Source organism: Alligator mississippiensis, chromosome 6, assembly GCF_030867095.1.
Source record: "Alligator mississippiensis isolate rAllMis1 chromosome 6, rAllMis1, whole genome shotgun sequence".
Classification (NCBI taxonomy): domain Eukaryota; kingdom Metazoa; phylum Chordata; order Crocodylia; family Alligatoridae; genus Alligator; species Alligator mississippiensis.
In genome coordinates this window covers 81,766,852-81,789,572 of record NC_081829.1, presented here as the reverse complement: position 1 = coordinate 81,789,572, position 22,721 = coordinate 81,766,852, and the positions used below count along the sequence as shown (strand labels likewise).

The 22,721-nt window shown below is 38.3% G+C and overlaps 1 protein-coding gene across 2 annotated transcripts in view; it reads left to right on the top strand.

Annotated features, from left to right (window-relative positions):
• The window catches only part of EDRF1 (erythroid differentiation regulatory factor 1), a 42,475-nt gene that overhangs the window by 4,962 nt on the left and 14,792 nt on the right, over positions 1-22,721 (top strand). The window contains exons 2-16 of one of the 2 annotated variants that reach the window (XM_006258136.4): positions 757-965; positions 2,748-2,814; positions 5,368-5,493; positions 5,965-6,089; positions 6,541-6,700; positions 9,659-9,760; positions 10,053-10,174; positions 11,333-11,444; positions 12,819-12,966; positions 13,052-13,160; positions 13,531-13,642; positions 15,823-16,083; positions 17,468-17,539; positions 17,672-17,822; positions 21,758-21,946. In XM_006258136.4, coding sequence (XP_006258198.1) covers positions 757-965; positions 2,748-2,814; positions 5,368-5,493; positions 5,965-6,089; positions 6,541-6,700; positions 9,659-9,760; positions 10,053-10,174; positions 11,333-11,444; positions 12,819-12,966; positions 13,052-13,160; positions 13,531-13,642; positions 15,823-16,083; positions 17,468-17,539; positions 17,672-17,822; positions 21,758-21,946 — 2,065 coding nt within the window. The remainder of the gene's footprint in view (positions 1-756; positions 966-2,747; positions 2,815-5,367; positions 5,494-5,964; positions 6,090-6,540; positions 6,701-9,658; positions 9,761-10,052; positions 10,175-11,332; positions 11,445-12,818; positions 12,967-13,051; positions 13,161-13,530; positions 13,643-15,822; positions 16,084-17,467; positions 17,540-17,671; positions 17,823-21,757; positions 21,947-22,721) is intronic. The other variant, XM_019482852.2, reaches the window with a different exon arrangement.

The window sequence follows — 22,721 nt, the reverse complement described above, 5'->3', positions numbered from 1 at the left end:
TGGAATAGACTGCTGCCAGAGGCGGTTCAAGCACCCACTTTGAACGCCTTCAAGACCCATTTGGATGCTAATCTTGCTGGGATCCTATGATCCCTGCTGACTTTCTGCCCCTGGGGCAGGGGGATAGACTCAATGATCCTCCGGGGTCCCTTCCACCCCGAATGTCTATGAAGCATAAAGCGAGGGAAACCTGTACTCCTTGAAGGTCCTGGTGACCTCCCATGCATACACCATGATCCAGAAGGATCAGTGGTTGCCTGCTAACATATCTTTGATTATTGAGGGAGAAAGTTGTATATGCTATTGTATTTGAGAAATTGTAAGTAATCATAAGGGATAGAGTAAAAGAAGGGGATTTCAGTCTTAACTGGTGTTTCCTGACAAAATCATTTCATTTAATACCTTTCCGTCAATGTAAGGCTTAGTAGCTTATGCTGTCTTTCAAGGTTTGCTTAATTTCATATACTATAGGGAATTCTACTGACTTTAGTGCTTCTCAAAGTACATTGAGTTAAGCATGTGTTAAGATTACCGTCGGAGTCCATGGAATTTATTGTAGTGTGGGATGGGTAGTAGGTATGTAAGTCTGTAGGACTGGGTCTTAAATGTTAGGTGTCAGAAAGAATGTTCTATTTCCAATTGTAGTCTTAATACAGTCACTAAACATAATTGAATGGATATTAAGGAAAACCTAGTAGCTTTTATTAAAATTATTTTGTAAATTTAAGGACTCTCTGTTTTCTGTTCTCAAACTAGGGATCAGTAGTATTTTTTGGAGGTAATGAAGTAAAAAGCAGTGCTGTGGTGAAATATTCCTCTGCACCACCACAAGCAGCATTTGCTCGTCTTCAAGAGAAGACTGATTTGAAACTTCCACCTGCCAACTGGTTACGTGAAAGTGCCAAACTGGGACCAGCAGGAACAACTATTCTTGGCAACAACAAGAAAAGCAAACCATTTTCAAGGTAAAAGAGTCGTAGGATTGTTTGTTCCCACTCCCCCACAACTGAACTTTTAAGAGTAAAACCTAGAACTGAATGTTCAGCAAAGACATTTCTTTCACAGTGTGCAGTTTGCAGAAATATTTTGGGATGCAAAATTATTAATAAATGTGAAAAAGGTGAAATGATATTGCCTCTCAAGTTTTTGTCTAATTTCTTCTTTTTAGAACAGTTAATAGTTCAGTTTTTACCTATAATAGTTCTTTTATGTATAAAAAAAAACAGGTCAGTTAGTAGGTATTGATTATGCACCATGCCAGGTTAAAATGCCATAGTGTTGGGTGTAACCCAGAGATATCAGTACTGATTTCCCCCATCCTATGTTATTTCTATTACTGCTGCTGGTTCTCTCCTCCCCACAGCAGATAAACAAGGATGCCAATTACAGTGATAGCTCTTGTGATGTGTATATTGTCAACTAGATCAAGACCCATCAAACTCTCCATGTTGACTAATCTCCTGTATTTAGATGGTAGCAATCAAATAGGCTCATTTGCCTATTACTTCTGTTTTTGAACATGTAGGATAATAGTATGGAAATATTTGTATCCTCTGTATCATTCATTACTCAGGAATTGCCTGTCAACTTGGAAATTTGCAAATTGAGAGTGACTAATTTATGGGTAAAGGAGTATGGTAGCTAAAGGAAACAATAGCAGGGCACCTTGGACGCATCCTCAAGTGCAGAAGTGTGCATTTCCAGGGATATAGAAAGCAGTGGCACATATTTGTGCCACTACTCTGTGTCTCAGGGCACATCCCTACATGTGTACTTTGTCACGTGCCTAATTGCTTCAGGTGTGGTAGGAGAGGCTGGGGCCAGCAACTGTACTGGCCCCAGCAGCCTTGTCTGGGTCCCTGGGGGCCTCCGAGAGCTGCAGTTACAGTGCTCCTGCAGCAGGGAGCCTGGCCAGCTACTGGAGCACGGGGTAGCAGCACGGGGAATGCCTGCATGTGCAGTGTGTGTGGCGCCACATATTGCATGTCCACGCGTGTCTAGATGTGTCCCTTGAGTGCAAATCTTGAACCAGTTTTGTCTTGAAGGCTGCTCCTGGTCAAACAAGTTATAAAAGTGTATAATTTTAGCATTTCAGATACAAAAATAATACTAACTTTAGTATATTACTAAATACTAAGTTATTTGAAGTAACACTAAATTTGAAGTTCAAATAAAGTCAGACAAACATGTAAGGATGCTGAATGTATTAAAATGGAGCTTTTTATTTGCTGAGCTAGTTTTATGGAAAGTAATCGACGTTTAAAAGAATATAAAAACTTGCATTTTATTAGATCAAGAGAGCAGCTCTCTTTTTGTAAGGAAACTGGATTTATCTAGTCAGTTTTGAGAATTTATTTTGGAAGATGAATGTTTGTTCCATTATGGTAAATATTGCTTAATACAGGCTAGTATTTTAGTGTTACTTGCCTCTCCCTGTTATTATAGAAGTTAAATGTCCTTGTATGATTATCTTTTCTTCTCCCAAAAGACTCTTGTAAATACTAACAGCTAGATTTAAACAGCATTTTAAAGCTTCTGTAGAAGCTACTTGGCACTGCAAAATGATTTTGGTGATATTTTCTGATCCCGGTATATTTAGTACTGTTTCTTTGGAGTCTTTTTTTAAATGAAAGAACGGATTTTTTTTTTTCTTGGTAAGAGATTTTTAGGTACTTTGCAGAACAAGCTGTTATATTTTCAATGTCAAAGTGCAGTTGTTTAAATTTCTAATGCTTTTTTAAAAATAGCTTTGGCATGGCATATGACTTCATTGACTCGATTGGGAATGATGTGGATGTTGTTTCTGATTCTGAGGTATGTATAATCTATAGTTCAATAATTCTAAATGTCATAATAGTATCTAGATTAAGGGAGCTGTTTATGGTAGAATAATTTTCTTTTATATAATGCAATGATCTTTGTTTACATTCTTGAAGAAATGAAACATCTGCCAACAGATAAATTAAGGTAAAATAAACTAATCCGTTTATAATTTCAAGGGATTTTTGACTATTAAATAAAGTAGGAGGTTTTTTTAATCTTCTTTTGTGCACTCTTGTTCTGCAGGAAGTATTTGAATGCAGTGGTCTGTCATAGTGAATATAGCAAATTCCTGTAATGTAGATCATAAGACTGTGTATTTGTGAAATACTGTTAGACTTCCAAGGTGCAATGGCACATAAAATAGATGTATATATGAGTGTCTGCTGCAGGAAAATGCACACTCCCCTGTATTATCTAAAACATTTTGTGCATAGTTCATCAGGGAACATGAAGTGGTATGTGGTATAGGCTGAATATTTTAGAGAATAAGAGAATTGAGAGAATATTTGGTAAAGCATCAAGAGTATTCTAGTGGACAGAAGCATATCCCAGGCCTACTAGAGTAGAGCCCACATTTTTTCTTTACAAAAATAGTTTGCATCCTGTTTAATTTGTAGTGGATGGCTGAATGAATAAGCCACTACTTCTCGAATCAGTCGGAGCATAACCACAGTCCTACACAGCTGATTGAAGAAGCAGTGTCCTTTGAAATTAAAGCCATAGCAAACAGCTGGAGCATCTCTCTAATCCGTTGCAGATGTTTCCAAGGATATGTAACCAAAATATATTTCACACACTCTCCTTTTGCAGGGGGGTTATGAACCTAACTCCTCAAAGAATCTGTATCCTCCTAGACTAAATTCATAATTTATAATTATGAGTAAAATTTGTGGGTTTTTTCTTTCTGTTTTTTTTTTTTAAGGCATTCTATCTTCAAGGTTCCTTTTCACATGCACAAAGAATTTCCTATGATTTTTTTTTTTTTTTCAAAGCATGTATTTTTGCTTTAAAATGTATTTTAACTCCTCATCATGTTCCCTATAGCCATAATTTGACCAGGTGGATAAGGGAGCAGGAAATCATGAGTGTTGATTTGGCTGTATGAGAGTATCAACTGAAGATGAAGCCCCCTGCTTTTTATCTTGACAATTAGGGTATAATAAATTTTCAGATCCTTTGCTTATGACAGCTATCTTCTGTTACTCTTGCAGGAACATTATCACAAGATGTCAGTTGTCTGCAAACATGTATTGAAAGGCTTTCAGAAATCCAATATTTATGGGAGAATCTTTAGGGAATGGATTGTACTTATGCTTACATTGAAAAATCTAATGTTTGAGTTTAGTATATTTTAATTACATAATTGGAATGTAGATAACCTTTCTTTCTTTCAGTGGTGGTACTATGCAATAGCATTTAAACCTGGAATTCTGCCCCCCCTTCCCTCCCCCCCATGACCCTCATCATTTATTTTTGTTCTGTAACAAAATGTCAGTTGCCACCTTTGATCAACTTCCATATCAACCTTCATCATCCATTTGTTAAATTTTTCAGGCAAAATGACTTCATGTATTCTTTCATGCCCTGTGTTTTTGGAGGCATTTCTTGCAAACACTCTCAAAGCTATCATTATCCTACTTCAAATGCCTTCTTAATCTCTCCAGCTCCCCTTTTACCTTGTGATACCTACAAAAAATTGGTAACTGCTAGCCTGCTTGAGCTCAGAGACTACTACCCACCTTGCTGAGCAGTATTGCTTTAATAATTTCCTTTGTGCCTCCTGTATGTCTGTAGCCATATATTATCTGTTGTATATTTGGGGGGGGGGGGGTAGAAGGTCTTGTTCATTTGTTTGTTTTTGGTTTTTTTCCATCCTGGTACAATGGAGTCCTGATTTGCTCAGAAATAATAAGGAAAGGAAACTATAGTTAAAATAGTAGTAATCTGACTGGTGGTAATTTGTGTGGTGACAGCTGATATCAGACTTTGATGGGGGGGTTTTTGGGGTGGGGTTGTTTTTTAACAATTTACTATTTACATAGGAATGATCATTCAAACTGAAAGATGAGTGCTTAACTTTACTATTACAACTTTACAGGCAAGCAGTGAATTACTTGAAGTTAGAAGTCTTTTGCTTTTAACAGTCCACATCTTCTGTATTAATTGGAACATATCAGGCAGTGGCTTCATTTTCTAGGCAGGTGACAGACCCAGTCCGGTAAATGCTTGCCTAACCCTTTGGGGCAGCCCGATGTATAACAGCTGGGCAGAAAAGTGAAAAGAAGCGTAAGAAGGAAAATTGAAGATGTGCTTCATGTCAATCAGTGAAAAGAGGCACAAAGAGACCTTGCTGAAAAGCTAGTTCTAACAAGCAGTGTTGGAGAGCTGACTGAAGGCCTAAAAGTCAATGATTTATAAGAATCTTATGCAAAAAGTGATAGCGCTTTTTGCTGGCTGTATATTTGTGTTCATCATGTTTGAAGAATCATGTAATTCTGTGTGGTTATGGGGGATATAATTTTTTTTTGTTTTTCCCCCTACAAGAACATTAAAAAACTCCTGAAGATACCATATAGCAAGTCACATGTAAGCATGGCAGTACACCGTATTGGACGAACCCTTTTACTGGATGAATTAGATATTCAGGAGCTCTTCATGAGATCATCCCAGGTTACTCTTTTTTTGAACATTCTTGGCCACATGGTGTATTTATTTCAAATACAGTGTTGTCAGCTAAAGTGTGGCATCTGTGTCAGAATTGCTAAGGACATGGTGTGCTATCATTTGTAGCAATTGGAGAAAAAACACCAACTTCAGTGAAAGGTCAGATACCGTCAATGAAAGGTCAGGCGAAGGCACTATGTCTTTCCACCTTCTCATTTTAATAACTTGCTTGTCTATTTCACAAATCTGTTACTCAGTGTCTTACTGTGGCATGTGTCTATAGATTAAATTATTTCATAGTTTACCTCTGAAGGTACAGGTGTAGGAATTTAAATATATTTCAATAGATAATATTTATTTTAAAAACATGCTGTTCTGTTTTATGTGGGATGTTTATTTTTAACTAAATATTTGATCTAGTTGTTATGATCTAGTTTTAGCTGAAGTGTTTGTTACACATTTATTTATCCTGCTTAGACAGGGGATTGGACCTGGCTAAAAGAATTCTACCAAAGACTAATAGATCAGAAGTGGCAACGGAAGAAGAAAAGTAAAGAACACTGGTACCATAAGGCTATACTTTCAAAGTTTTTATATTACAGGTAGTTTGATCATGATACCGTTTGAATAAGTTCTGAATTGTGTCCTAACCTGATTCACTGTATTTAAACAAATATTGAAAAACAGATTAGTTATTACTTGCTTTCGCCTAAAAAAAACAAACAAACAAAAAAAAAACCAGAGAGGGTATGGTTTTAAGAATATTACACTAATACATTTTAATATCTATGATGAATTTTGGTATCTTCTGTAGCTTAGCTGAAGATAAGTTTCAGGGCTTCTCTCTCAGTGAATAAATAATTTGCAAGGATTTTAACATGATCCTGGACACCTCCCTTGCTATAGTAAAATTTGTATTCATAAGCGTCTTAGTGTTTATAATGCCTTTTTGTTTCTATTCTCTGTAAGAGTAAAATCACATACAGTATCAACAATATTTGATATCTGGCTTCATTTTGATTCTTGACTTAACTTGTAATATCTTTGTGCCAGCATTAATGGTGATGGAGCTGCTCAGCCTGTTCCTTCCACTGCAGAAGAACATCAAGAAGTTCCAGCCCCAGATGAGAGTAGTGAAGCAGGAAGGGCTTCTTGGCCCGCCCCTTTTGAAATGCCATCTTCAATATCTGAAGATCCAGGTGCTTCTAACCAGGTTAGCATGGATTAAATTTTAATTAAGAAGCCTATGTTTTTATAGAGATTTAATTTTGATGCTTATGAAAGCTCTCGAACTGTAGTAGTTGAAATATTTTATCTAAAGAAGCAAGAACTGAGGTATAGAAGGAGATGTGTTCCTTTAGCATTTAAAATAATCACTTTTGTTTTGTCTTAGCAGCAGTACATATTACTAAATGAGAGATTAGAAACATTTCCTTATTTGACTAAAAGTTAGTAAACAGAGTCTTAACTTGCCATAACTGTGACTCAACTTATTGCTACTGCCAAAAGGAATCATCAGTTGTGACTCCTTTCAAGTATATTTGGTCATATTTAATCAGAATACAAATGCCCATATAAATATAACTTGAGGACCGCTCTACTGGTGCAGGTAAAGGTGCAATGGGATCTAAGGAGCGATCAACATAATCTGGCCTCCTGCCTTGCCATACATGCGTGGCAGGAAGTGTGATTGTGGGATCATGCATTAGATCCCTTTGTACCTTATAGTTGGTGCAGGGGAGCCTGGGATCATGATCCTGGGATCCTGCTGTACTGGCTTCTGTGGCTGCAAGCCCCATAGCCATCATCAACCGTGAGCCCCACAGCCATCATTGGCTGCAGGGCTCTCAATGTGGGGGCAGCATCATTGGCTGTGGGGTTCTCAGTGGGAAGATCAGTGTTGCCTCCACGGGGCTCGGGGGCTGTAGGGCTCACAGGTGGTGTCATTGTCCCCACAGTATTCTCTGCACTGCCCCTGCTGCAAGTCCCACACTGTACAAGGCTTGCAGAAGGATGGGGATGGCGGGGTGGGGGAGGGCACAGTGTTCTCACTGAAAACCCTGTAGCTGATGAGGCTCACATCAGGGCAGCATTAGGAACACTGCTGCTGCTGTAAGCCTTATCAGCTGCAGGCCTCGCAGTGGGTGGTACACCCCTGTGACTGGAAGCCCCTCAGTTGATGGGACTCCCGGCTGCAGGGGAGCACTTGGCCACGCTTTCAATTAATTTAATGTCGTGATTACAACAAGTTACATAGTTATTATGCATTTTGCTGTGGAATAATTTTGTAGCTTATTGTTAGTCTATCACACCCTTCATTGGTTGAACTTGTAGCTGGGTGACATCTTGAAGTGAGTTTAACCGGTTAGTCATGCCTTGTGGAACATGTAGAGGGGGCTGAATGTCCTGCTTGTTCATAAAAGTAAAGTATAGGAAAGGCTGAGGAACAGAAGAATTTTTTTCTACATTGTGTTACAGTACTGTGGTGAAGTTGGCTGAGGTTAAAAAGTGAAAATCTGAATTTTCATGTTTCTTGATTTCTTTTGGTGATAACAAAATCTTAGAAGAACTTTTATTTTGACAATTTATAATGGTTATAGTGCAAAACCAGCTCTTTCACTTGTTTCCTCTGTTGCTTCCAGACAACTTCTATTTTAGTCCTTTTTTGTGCTCTTATGAGGATGTTCTAAGACTTGATGATCCTCGTCAGAACTGACATGCGCTGGAATGGATGGACGTGATGTCTCAGAATACTTTGTCATGTCTCAGTTCATATCATTCTTATTTCTGATGCAAACATCCAGCTTCCTGAAGCAAAATTATAGTCCTATAATAACTAAGTTGAAGAACAAGTGTGCTAAATATTCCCCAAATCAATGTCTGTGGGCAGTTATAGCTAGTGTCAAAATTTAGTCTTTTAGAATATATTTATCAAGAATACCTGGAAATATTTCCTTTTATAGCCATTAATTTATTAAGAGGAATAGATTCTATGACTACACAAAAAGGGATTAGGTTAGTGTTCCAGGAAAAATTTTCCAAAATCATTCAAACAGCATATACAAATACCTACTTTTTGATGAAATATTTCCAGAGGGGAGTAGGAAGTTAATGTTATTGATTACCTCTCTGCAGGTTCCTCTGAATTTATATGCAGTCAATCACATGTGTATTTTGTTAATACTGCAGACTCTGGTACCTGTTGTTTACTAAGAGACCAAAGGAGAAATGGACTTGTTGCATGCATGTTTTCAGCCAAACAGGAGACAGGTTTTCTTTCTTGTTGCTGCAGTCTTGGACTGTTGTGTGAATCATGTATTGGAATAGGTTTCCTGAAGTCAGTGGGACCTTATAACTGTTTTTTGTATAGAGTAGCCCTGTAATTTCACTACCTCTGTAAAAGTTGGTTGAGATTTTTCAGTAAATCATTATTTCAGTAAATAAATATCATTATGCTTATATTGAAATGCTAATTATTTCTCAGCTGTCTGCAGACAGTACCACTAACTGGGACAATCAAGGTGTCAAAGTTATTCTTCCCTACTTCTCAAGAAAAAAGCAGCCCCAAAAGACATTTCAGTTTCAACAACTTTTATTCACAAGGAAGCTATGTTTTGCATGGTTATCTAAAGTTTTACATGCTTTGAATTGGAAGGGCATCTCATGGCCTGACTGGGCATAGACATAATACTCTTCTTCCACCTTTACAGGTATTCTGGCAGGCTAGGCTTTGTGATACAAAAAACATGCATGTTATGTTCTGTAGTGGTGATCTTCATTGATCAATAAATCCTCTGTCTTGAAGTTGTAAATTTCCAGGGTTGTTTTAGTATGGTACTGTCTCAGGGATACCAGATTTATATTTCTTTCCTTTTGCTTTTAAATTTATGTGCTTTGAAAGATTAAACTAATATTTCTTGCATACATATGAGGGCTAGCTGGGAAAAAAAAATAGCTACCAAAAAGTTTGATACAATAGCTACAGTAACGAAGAAATTAATTAAATCGCTGACTAAATAGTTCTTTATATTGACTGTACACATTAAATAAATGAAAGTAGGAGTAAAGGTTTTCACTACTTTTGCTTCCACTGTTTAGGATATACACATTTAAGTGGCCTAATTTTATCTCAGCAGCAGAATCATTCGTTATATCCTTGTGCTTTTCACAGGGAAGTGTGCCTCTTGAACCCTCATATATAGTGGGGCATGTGGCCTCAGCCCCCAAAGAACAAAATCTGACTACTTTGTTCAATGACGGGGAAAACAGTCAGGTATGCTATATGTGGAATCTGAGCTGATGCACATAACCCCAAGTTTAATAACCCATTTAAAATTTGGTCTAAATTGAAGATGAGAGAGAGAGAGATTCGATCCCTTTTAGAAATAGCTTTTGTGGCATCTGTGATCTTGATCTTTTAATTTACTGTGAATGTATAGCATAGTTTTTATGTGCTGTCCTTTATTTGCGCTTTTTTCATCTTGCTTACTCATAAACTGCAGATTGTAATGGAAGAAAAAATAAACGGATGGATTATTTATAGATAATTTTTTTTCCCAATGAAGGGTCTTAAAAATGACTTTGTTCGAAATATCTTGTGGACCTTTGAAGATATTCATATGTTAGTAGGATCAAATATGCCTATATTTGGAGGTGGAAGATACCCCGCTGTAAGCTTGCGTCTCAGGTAAATTTTTTTAAACTAACACAGCATGTGTCCCAAATGAAACTAATCTTTTTTTAGTTTCTGTATTTGGTTGTCTGTATCTCTCTGGGTAACTGATTCGTTTATCTGCAGTTAAAAGATTATCTTAATGCATTTGATCAATATTGAAATGGTAATGGCTTCATAAGATGATTAGAAAGAGTAAGGATATCCCTGTGCTCATAACACTGCACTGGGACTCCAAGTTGCTTTCATTCTGTGTTTGATTCTGCCCTGGGCTGCTTTTTGTTCTGGTTCTTGTGTGACTGGTTAAGTTCAACAGGGTCTGTTTTGTTTTACTTGTTTTTGTTTTATTTATTTAGTTAGTTTATTTATTTAATTGATTTATTTATTTCCAGAGGTATCATCTGGGTTCAGCTTCTAACTTTTAGTTGAGGTTGCTGGTGTTATACCCTTCTGAAAACTGGGCTCTTAATCTTACTGTATGTTACACCTGCTTGTAACAGGATAAAGCAATATTTTGGACACAGGTTGTGAAGGCAGAACATTTCATAACTGTGAGGTGCTCAAGTGCCATAACGTATGTTATATTTGTGGTTATTAATGAGTAGCTGATGATCTGTTTGATGTTGTAGTGGATTTCTTGCTGCTGGCATTTTCTGTGTATGCAAAGAAGGGTGGGCAAAAAGTTGGAGCTCCGCTGGCATAACTGATCGAGAGATGCCCAAGATTCATGTAGCTGGGATGTTACCAGTGCAGATTCAGCCAGTGATTTGGCAGAACTGTGAAAGGAAGTTTGTACTAAGATTGATTTCTAACTAATGCCATTTCGACTCTTATGTTCATAAACATGCAACTTGATGATTAAATGGGCTGAAATACACAAGTTTTGCAGGGACATTCATGTATCGCTGTAAGAATAACTCATGTCAATATCAACAAAATATCAATATTATTCCTACTGGAGCACTCTTAAAGTGTAGTCATAGTAAGAAACAGTAGCTTTCTTTAAAGTTGTTCCTATTATCAACTTTCTGAAGCATGAATGACTAATCTCTTACAATGATTGTCTTCGTTAGTGATAAAAGAGAATTTCCAGGAAATGTGCCGACTCTTTAAAAATAAATAAATAAATAAAAATCTTAATTTGCTCTTAATGCTGGAAATATTCTGTTGCAGGGATAATAACAAGCCAATAAATGTGCTAACAGGAATTGACTATTGGTTGGATAATCTAATATGCAATGTTCCAGAGCTCGTGATGTGCTTCCATGTTAATGGAATTGTTCAGGTATGGTCTGACATCTTGCAGGATGTCCACTTTTTATCAGTTCTTTGATCAGTGCAACTTCTTCATTCTTAATAGACCTGTTTTATGGTGAGGGACTAAGCAGTGGCTTATCATTAGTAATGATTCTTGTAACTTTTATGTGAGAATTTGAAATACCTCCATCACATGCAGCTAGCTTGTAAATTTGGCTGAGAAAAAGCCTTGGGCTAGAGATAGATGTGCTTTGCTTGTTGAAATTATGTACAGGTATGGCTAAGTTGAATGGCTGAATATAAGTGTCTCCTGCTGCCAGCTAGTAAATATAGTTTTGTACTTTTTTGGGAAAGAACTCTGCTCTAGGTGTTTGGAGATTTGTCTTGCTAACTGTGTATAGTTAAGACATTGTTAATTGTACATAATAAAACTTACGTAATCTTCCATCAAAACAAACGGTGCTTAAGAAATTGCATCTAAAATATTAAACACTGAAAATTCAAACCCTTGCACATGTGTTACGATAGTGTATACTTATTGCTTTCCTCCACAGGATCCCTGCCTCATTTAGTGCATGGATGGACACATGGGAGCCAGAAGTAAGATTTGCCCAAACAACTGTGGCTCTTGCACATCTTAGCTTTTACAGGCCTGAATTCACAAGCTAAATGCTGTTTCACCATCTTGTATTTTAGTCTGTGCTTTATTTTGCAGTAATCCCTTAGAAGCCAGCTGGCTTGGGAAGCATCATGTTTGTATAACCATGTCTCCATTTTGGACTATTATTTTTGACATATATGTGATCATCTCCAGGTTTTGAGCACTACTCTGTAACTCCAGAATCACTGTAGACTTCTTTTGCAGCTTTGAAATGTTGAATTATAAAGAGATCTTGGACATTAGTCTGTTTGCATATATTTATTTTCTATTTTGTAGTAGGTTTATGGCTCCACGACGCACTTAATACAGACTTTCATTTTCGTAGCATCACTAAGATGACAAAGCCTTGCTAACTAGGTTAGACTGTACTTTCTGCAATCTGTTCAGTATGCTCACACTCATTCTGTCATTGTTTTGTTGTGATTACTATGTTTATTAAATGTCAGAACTCCAGAATTTAATTTGTTAGAATCAAGCCTGAAGTCTTTTTCTTAAATCAGTCAAAGAAACCAAATTAAAATCCAGTAGTCTTAAAATAATAAAATTAAGTTACGTAGGGGAACGTTTGACAAACAATAACTTCAAAGCTTATAATGTGAGAGCTATCATTAGCAAACATTGGTCACTCTTAGCAAACTGACAGGTGATACAATTTAGCAGGTGATTAAAAAAAACACTATTTACATAACCATCTTTGAATACAGCTTTTTCACTGCTTCATTAAAATATTTTTTTATGCAGAAGTATGAAATGATCAAGACAGAAGATATTCCCAATTTAGAAAACTCCAATTTTTCTACCAAAGTGATAAAGGATATTGCTCAAAATATTTTGTCTTTTCTGAAATCTAATTGTACCAAAGAAGGACATACTTACTGGCTATTTAAGGGTAAGAAGTTTCTTGATTTGGTTTAATGAAGTGCAAAAATCTGTATATTGTCAGGTTGGCCGATTTGAAAATCTTATCTTTGCAGCAAGTGGAAGTGATATAGTAAAACTGTATGACCTCACCACTCTTTGTGAAGAAACAGAAGACAAATACCAAAACCCTTTCACGATGCCAGTGGCAATTCTCCTGTACAAGTAAGTGTTTCTTATAAAAACGATAATGGTTATTGCAGCATTTACATTGGCACTTAAGTACCTTTTTGAAATCACAAACTGTAGGTACTCTTCCCATTAAATAAAAAAATGCAGTTCTAAAACCGTTATAAAAATTGGTGCAGCAGCATATTCATTCCCCTCATGCATTTGGTAGCAGGTAGCAAAATCATGTTAAGCCAAAAGAAAAACTGCTCTCTGGTACCTGAATTTTTCTTTCCAAAATTATTTACAAAAACTTGGGCTTTGTTGAATATTTATGCAAGAAAATGAGGTAAAGAAAAGCTTCTGTAAAATGTTCCTTTTGTCCTACAAAAGATACAATTTGATTATTTTGTTTTTGTTTTTCCAGGGTTGCCTGCAATATGATGTTGAAGAAGAACCAGAACAAAAAACACTATGGCACTATTAGAACATTACTCCTTAATTGTCTTAAGTTACTGGATAAAGGCAGACATCCTCAAGTAAGGATTACTTGCTTAAGGTGTATATAATAGAAATTGTGGCTCTGTTCCCACTTTCAGTTAATACCTCTAGAGTTCTGTGCAGTACCTTTTTAAAAAGGTAACCAAATTACTGCTCTCCTGTGCCAGGGCATTTGTATCTTATTTATGAAACAGTTCTGGATTGAAGCTACAATGTGAAATGTGCTAGCTGACCCCCGTCTTTCTGAGTCCATGGTCAAATCATTAGTCTCAATCTAAGATGTTTTTGTGATCATATTTGAGCGTTAACCGTTTGGCAGTGCTTCCTCCACAGCAAGATTAGGGGTCCCAACTGTGTTGAGCTGATACTGTTTTAAATGGCTCTTGCTTGTTTCCATTCCAACCCAAACTAAAATCTAGCCATGCTGTGGAGTGTAGGTCTACTCCCAAAGAAAGGCAGCTGGCTCCAGAATTAGGGGAGGCCAGGCAGGGAGGTGTGGTGTTTTTTGTTCGTTTGTTTTGAGGTATATCATGCCTGACAAATTGAGAAATCTGTTGTCTAAAAATGGTAAGTTTTATCAGTCTAATGCACAGCTACCAGTCTCTGAAGCGGCTTTGTTTCTAATATAAGGACCTCAAAGGTAGAATGGTATAATAGGTTATGATATGTCTGTGGAAGTTATTTATTTTAGCTTTTGTGGACCATGCTAAAATCTGCAAAGGTAAAATTTACAAAGAAACTATTTTAGAAAGTGATATTGAGACTCAAACTGTAATTTTACTTATTTTTTGCAGCTTTTTACCATAGATCAGCAGTGTCAAACCAGGCCGGATTTGTACCCACCTCTGATTGTAGGGTGAGCAGCAGCAGCATCCCACTATGTCAGTTCAAGGAGCCATGGGATTTAATGTAGCTGTTGCTTGCTCCTCTGCCACTGAAATGCATCCCTAGTAGGGCTTCATGTCCTAAATGGTGGGCCCTGCTCCATTCCTCAGTTCCCAACCCTTTCAGGAGCTTTGCTGGCTACGCTTGGTTTCTCTGGCCACATTTGGTTACTTCAGAGATGCAATCTGGGAAAAGTGGGAGAGCCTGGTAACAGGGAAGGTAGGAAGCAGTAGGGGTCATAAGAGGTGCCTGTACACGTGCTGGGGAGGCATTTTAATTAAAGTGGCTCCTGGATAGCCATTCTACTTAAAGCCCCAGTGTCATGTGTATTTGGTATCCCATGTTTCAAAATGGTGGCCCAGGTGCTTGAACTAGAGCTTGTTCCACTTTTAGTTAAAGCACCCCTGCTGCTGTTTTGAAACACAGGACACTGAATACATGTGACACTGCAGCATGCTGGAGCTTTCTAATTAGACTCAATCAAGTTTGCTTCAATGCATTCTAATTAGAACATTTTGGAGCATGTGTATAAGCACCCAGGGAGCTGTCCTTTGCTGCTTAATACTGGGTCTTTGGACTGGAACCCAGAAGTGAAGATGGGTCTGAATTCCTCTAGTTCCCTGGGTAGATGGGGATATTATATCCCTGGAAGTCAAGAGGGAGGAACTAATGAGACTCAAGCTGAGTATTATAGTTCTCTGGATCGTGATTTTGAACTTTACATTTACCTTTGAGAGAGGTGAGAGCTAAACTTCTGTGGCTGGGATGGAATAGAGTTAATAAAGACTGCTACACTAGGCCCAGCCACCAGGTGTCATTGTGGGCGCTAAAAACGCCATGTGGTAGCACTGTCTTTCAATAGGAAAGGTCCTTTTTAAACCTAACTTTTCAGTGTTTCTTCATAAGATTACTACAGTGCAGATTATCCATGCTCAGAACCATTTGGACTGTCACAATAAAAGTCACATAATATTGAAATGACTAAAAGCTATTAAAGGAATGGAAATTTAGAAGATTCCAGTCGCCAAACAGCTGTAAGTTTACATGTTTTTAAGTACAGAAAGATGAAACAAAAAAATTGCAGGATGTTAATATCCAGATTGTGACATTTCTTTTGCATTAGTCATGTCTCTTAAAGCCTATCAAATATCTGGCTCAAGATTTTGCAGATACTGGTATCGTTTTGTGGGTAGATCTGCTGGCCGCATCTCTAAGCTTGTTTTCTTAGTCTAATAATGTAAAGAATCCAAAATTCAATTTAAACTGCTTATTTAAAAACTTGCTGATAACTCGCAGCACTGTGAAATTTTCTAAAACACTTTTCTCTTTTAAGATTATTGCTTCAGCGAATTACATGCTCTCAGAGCTTTTCCAGTTAGATGAGCCTAAAAAGGAAGAAAGTGCAGAGTTTCCTTTAAATGGGAACTCTGATGAAAGTTACAGTGAAGAGGAAGAAGAAATGCCGGATAGTGATGAAAATGGTTCCTACAGCACCAGCTCTGATCCTCCAGATGACAATAAAGCAGTAGCTATAATCAAATCAGTTGGAGAATTATCAGTACCAGAAAAATATAAATCTATCCATCGGATAAGAGTAAGCTATTGAAGTTGTTCTGAGTTTTAAAACAAAGCCTTATGTGAGCACTGTGCTACTTGTGTTGTCAAAAAATATAGTTAGTTTTTATTTGTATCTTTTTAAAAAATATTTTAAAACATTTTTATGCCACTAAATATTTATGCATCTCAGGCTAATGGGGACGTGTTTAAAAAAAAAAGTGTTGTATGAAGTGTTCTCAATAAAAATCATCAGACCAAATTGCAGCTGTCTAGATTTTAACTCCATCTCAGTATTAATCAATTACTTTATTGTGCACTTGCATTCCTGGAACAACAACTTAACAATTAAGCATGGAGAGAGGCTACTGGGCATTACCTACCCCAAATCCATGGAAATATTGTCACTCCCCACCTGACTCTGTCTTCTTCCAGCTGCCAAAACTCGGCAGCCTGATGACTTTTTGAAAGTGTGCCAGCATAGAGGCAATTTTGAGGGATGATATACTGCCCTACTTATCTGTATGGAAAGATAATTTTGATTGGTCAGCTCTGACCATAACAATGTCAGGATGCACCTCAGTTTATACTGTTGTCAAAAATTTGACTGGTGTATGCTTCCTTAATCTGTATGCGAGAGAAAATGTACATTGGTTACTATTGGATTTCTTCACGATCATTTGTCCAGAACTCTCTGAAACAACCGGATAATGCAAAATTTTGTCATTTAGCTTCCAAATGTTAAGCATTTCATTTAGTCTCTAAATTGTTCATTAACTTATGTTAGTATGCCTTTTGTTTAGCTACTCAACCACTATTCTTTGGCTACATCTAGATAGATGAAAAAGGTTGGCAGTTTTACTTGTCTCTGTGCCAAAAAACTGGGATCAGTATTTTGTAGAATGTTCATCAGAAATGCTGATCATCACAGCACAATACTATATTCCTTTGAGTATATGATGCACCTTCTTAAAACCAAATTTCTCTAAAAATGGTCCATTTTGAATTCAAGTTAGAAAATAAATCAATGACCGTTATGCACACCATTGAGGTTGTATGCTTGTAAAGTCTTTATTTGATGGGTATTTTTTTTCTTAAATTGAGAGTCAAAATTTGGAAGCATCTTAATTTGAGAATGTGGAAGGAATATGACAAGTATAGTGCTTGATCAGATTGAGATCATAATTTAGTTGAGCAGCACATAAAGATTGCTAGTATTTGCAATACTGGCTGAAGTAGAGGGGGAAAATATTTATGTTTTAGGTACAATGTAGAATGCAACATGCTCCAATATTTAGATTTGGTTAACAGGCTACAGTAAAGACCAATAAATTGGCTTCTGTCTTACTGCTTCAAAATGTATGGGACTGCTGTCTACATTTTCTTTCTAAGCTTTTTTTTTTTTTTTTTTTTTTCCTTTTAAGCCTAGTTGTGCATTTCCTGTTTGCCATGACACAGAGGAGCGCTGCAGGCTAGTGCTCAGCTATGTTTTGGAGGTAACTATTCATTTTAAATATTTCATAATGTCATGAAAAAATGTCTTGATAAAGTATGGGTTTTGGCACATTTCCAGCTTTATTTATCTTCAGAGTAAATACTATTAATGAAAGCCTTTTTTTTTTTACAAGGGCTTGAAATCTGTTGACAGCAGCATTAAAAGAGAAGGTGACCTTCCTGCAGCTGACCCCAACACCCCAATCCCATTAAAATACGAAGATGAATCCACAAGTAGTGGTCCTGAGTGTCTGGAAAAACAGATGGCTTTGTTTTTAGACAAAAGTAAGCTGAATTGTTGTGCAAATAAGACCTTTTCATTGGCACAGCTACTTTCTTTTGATTGTCAAAGCAATGTACTTGTAGATTGCTAATTGCACTGTGTATTAAAAAAGAAAAGAGTATTGCACACAAGGAAAATTAGAGAATATAGGCCATTTCTTTTAAATATGAAAAGAAATAGGACAGTTTGGGTTATTTTAGCATATCAAAGATCCTTTTATAGTTGGTACTTAAGTTTACTGCATGTTTAGATGCAATTTGCCACTACTGTCATAAAAAAAATCTTTGTATATTCCTTGTAAACAGAAATGTGTTGCCCTCTTTAGAGATCTTCTTTTCTTAAGCAAATCATATCTTTTTGTCAGTTTGAAGATTTATCTTCATAGGAATAAGGCTGTATTTTGGCAATCATTATTTTAGTATTGACATTGTTGTACTAGACACACAAAGGCAGCCCATGCCCAGTTTGTCAGCAAACAAAATGTTATCTGGTTTATTCTTTTGTCATGTTGCAGTTCTTCTTACCTTTATGGAAGAACAATAGGAAACACTATGCTTGAACAAAAAAGTTCCCAGCCTGGAGTTATACTCTTGTCCTGCTACTCCTTAAAGGCAGCCTTGCAGTGGCATTAATTGGTTTTGGAAAGAGAGAGCTCTTCCTTCTCAACCCAATTTCTCAACCCAGTGTTCCTAGGTCTAGGAGGGCTCTAACTGTATAAAATTACAGTACACAAATGCCTAATAATTGTTATAAGTGTGCTTATTTTCTCTTAGATGTGGATTTAAAATATAATTTAGTATTGATGTTTCCTTCATTAATGCATGCAGTGAAGTTGAGCAGGCTGCTAAGTTGCATGTGTTCTGGCAGCTAAAAGTGGCGAGGTATGTTTAATGAGGGAAGTTTCTCTTTTTAGGCACCTTTCCTGAGTTGAGTTTTATTGGCGGGGGGGCCATCCACTTTTTTTTTTTAAACCTAGCTTTAAATAGCAGATTCCCCATTAAATGGAGCAGTAAGAAAATAATTGCCATGTAAAAGGAGGAGGAACAGTACAGGTCACAAAGTATCGCTCTATGTCAGCTCTCCCCCTATCTAGATGGGTTTAGTTTTTTTTTACTGCAGTCACTAGAGAATGAAGCCATAGAAGCAATATATTTGAATGAAAAGACATTTAAAATATTATGCCTTTTCTTTTCTATATTATACTCAATGGTGTCACTTGAAAGTCAGTGACCTGGAGTTATGCAAATAATATCTTGGGGGTTTGTTTTTTTTTAATCAATATCTGGTTCTAGAACTTAAGAATAAATGTTTCACCAAACAGCTACACTACATTCTGTGCTAGGATAATCACCTGTGCAGGACATGAGAGATACAGAATTCTCTTTCAGCATTTGGTAGCTGTAGCAGAAATTTAGTTTACACTTCTGTCTACCTGGAAGCCTTTGGGGGTACAGATATTTTCTTTAGACTGAATTTAAACAAGGACAAAAATTCAAAGATCAGGGTGAAAATTTGGCTGCGTATAAGCATTGATTCCTATTGGAAGAAATTTCTTCAGATAGAAAAATAGCTTATTAGCTGGACCCTACAGACAGACGTTCCTTTGGTCCCATGGCTGGGGAGCTTCAAAGGAAAGCTGTCCAGCCTGGGGGCAATAGAGGGCAGCTCCCTGGGCAGAGCACACTTAATTGACAGCCTGTCTTCTCTTCTCCCCTGCCTGGGAAGGGGGCTGCTTGTTGGGTGTCAGGTAGGTTCTGGCCCTGGGAGAATGCCATGCCCCCTCTTCTCCCCCCCTCTTCTCACCAATCCTTATTTTAATTGGCTGGAGGACGGTATTTTTTCATGGTGGAAACCCTCAAGGTTTTCCCATGCAGGAGAATAGCCCTACTCCTTGCACTTCTCTGGGCTGACCCAGAGGATCACAGGGAGAGGGGAGAAGTCTTGTCATAGTAGCCAAGTTTCCAGGAGCCTTGTCACTGGGACACCACATCCTGTGTCACCCTGTGTTGCATTGTGCTGGCCCAGAGCAGTGCAGGGCCAGACGGGAGTATTTTGCTGTGGTAACAAGGTTCCTGAGCCTTGTTCCTGCAGCATGGGAGCCTGACACTTCTCCCTGCTCCAGGTCAGCTGGGGGGCAAGGGAGGCTAGTGGGGCTGGGAGCTGGGTTTGGGGAAAGCCTCCATACACTGGGCTCCCAGCCCTTCTGGGTTTCAAATCGCCACCCCCATTGCTTAGTTGAGCAGCAGGGGAACAAGGGGAAGCTGGAGGGGCTGGGAGCCAGGCTTTCCACAAGCCCAGCTCCTTGCCCCTTTACCTTTTTAAATTGCCACCCCAGCCACCCAGCTCAGTGGCAGGGGGATGCAAGGGGAAGCTGGCATGGCTCTTGCCAGGTTTGCAAGCCCTGCTGCCAATTGTGCTGGCTCTTCAATCACTGCCCTTGCTGTTCAGCTGAGGTGAGGGTGGGGAGGGAGGGGCATACAAAGGGAAGCAAGCAGGGAGCTGTGATCCCTGCACTCAACTCCTGGTGCCTAGGAGCTGAGCAGAGAGGGTGGCATGGCAAAGCCCTTGCCTGCCTCACACCAGAAAGTCTCTGATGTGAGAAGCAGGCAGGAAGCAGCTGGGGCTGCTCCTCCTGTCCCCTTCTGTCTGCAGGAGGAGAGTAGTTGTCTCTGTGCCTTTTCCAGACTGGGGTATCCCTAGTTTTGAGAAGGCATCAAGCCTTTCCCCCAGGCTCTGCTCCTTCTGGTCCCCAAGAGTTAAGCCAGGGGAAAGTGTGCAGTTATTCATCTCCCACAAGAAATTCTCCCAGGAGCAGTTTTAATCATGATTGTTCCCAAGTTATTTTTCTTGCTGAGCAGCCATTTCTGCCCTGAATGAAAAAGCTTGGACATCTGTATGTTACCTTTGCATCATTTTTTTTCCCCTCCTCCTGCCCTCCTTTTATTGTTCTTATGTTTTGTTCTGCAAATTGTGTGTTGTATCTCCTAAGCCATTTCCCTTGCCTGGGTAAGAGAGAAAAATACCAATGCTTTGCATTTGAAAGCTTTTCTAACTTTATCCCAAAACATGCAGCTGGTCCAATAAAAAAAAAAATAAAATCTTGTCCCAAATAAATCCTTGCCTTACTGAATTCAGTGTTGCAGAGAGAATTCTTGCTGACATCTGTTCTATGTCCTTGGTGATTTCAAGTTGTGTCTGTACTAAATATTTATGCAAATGAAGAGAGATACTGTGCTCTGTTAATAATGATGGGTCTGAGAGCCAGGCCCCTTGGTTCACTTTTAGGTTTGAGCCTTATTTTCATGAAGGAATATTGTAAATCTGTCTGGTTTAAAGCCCCCTGAACTGGAAAGCCAGGACTGGAACCTGTTTGGCTCCATGCTGGTGGCACATTTTGCCTGGTTCCAGGTCTGCTCTGGCATCGAGGAAGCAGCCTCCACCAGGATGCATTTCCATCTGCTTATTTGAGGAAGACTTTCTGACAGAAACTGGCTGGTGCAATTTCCTCGAACCTGGGAACTGAGGAAGCCTCCAACTGTGGACTATTGTAAAGGCTGAGCTGCACCCTTAGTTTCAGCACGGCAAAAAGCCACATTTGTCGATGGCTTCATCCCAATTTTGTTTGATCTTAAATGTGAGAAGAACTGTATCAACCAGTAGGCCACTGGGTCTCAAAAGCTTTCAAACCTGTGTGCTTAGTTAAAATGATACCATCTATGGTAGTTCACCTTGGTCGAGTATCTTGAGATCACCAGATGGCAGTGCTAGAAGTTTAAATAGGAAAATGTGATGTAAAAATACAGAAGGTTGAATAAATCTACCTGTGCATCACTGTAGGGTGATGGATTAAATGTTAGCCTATAAGCCAGTGAAGCTAAGTTTGATTCCTGGGCTATATTTCAAAATAAGATTTATTGATTTTATTTTTACATTACAGTGGGCTCATTTCAAAAGGGTAAACGTTTCAGTCAGTCGGGAATGATTCCTGGATCCTGGCAGTATGAAATGAAACTGCATCTGATTCTGAAGTCATCAAGGGCTTACTATATTCTGTCTGACGCAGCCATGAGTCTTCAGAAATATGGAAGAGCGTTACGGTACATTAAACTAGCTTTGCACTGCCACGGTAAGTTTTTGGAACTTACTGCCAACCCCCCCACACTCTTCCCCACCATAAACATGGTAGAACGTATGAAGTTGGATACAACCCCCTCCATTGACAAAGTCAGTGCTATTTGAAAGGTGGAACCTGGCATACTAATCTCTTGCTCTAAACCACCGTTGTATTATAATAAAGGACAAGGTGGGTGCATTGGATTGTGGTTGTCTTCTGTCTTGTTCCCCAGTGCAGAACTAATACAATTTGGCATAAATAGCTGTTTTACTTGAGGCTGAGAGCAGAAATTGGGATACAGTTTGAGGCTTGAAGTCTTGCCAAACATGTGCAGAAAAAGTTCTAGCAGCACCTTTTTGTTATGCTTGGCTGATGCACTCATTTTCAGAACTGTTAAATTCACTCTCAAACTTCAATCAGATACTCATAAAATGGAAAATGCTGCTGAGACTTGAGAGGGGAGTGATGCATTCTGATTCTGTTCTGAAATTCTGGGAGTGAGAATGGATATACAAGAATTGTTGTAGATTTAGTGTGCAGTTGTACTTTAAAAAAAATGCATTATGATTCTCCCCTCCCTCCCCCCCCCCCCAATTACCATCTCACAAATTTAAAATTGCTACTTTGGTTAAAAAGAAATAAATAAAAACCTGGGGCAGTTTCTAATATGTCATTTGTGTAGACTCGCTGTTTGACTGATGATCCCACTGTTCTTTCTAACCTGTTTATTCTTAATTAGTCATAGAGATTCTAGGGGGTACATTGGCCCCGTTATATTTGTGAAAAT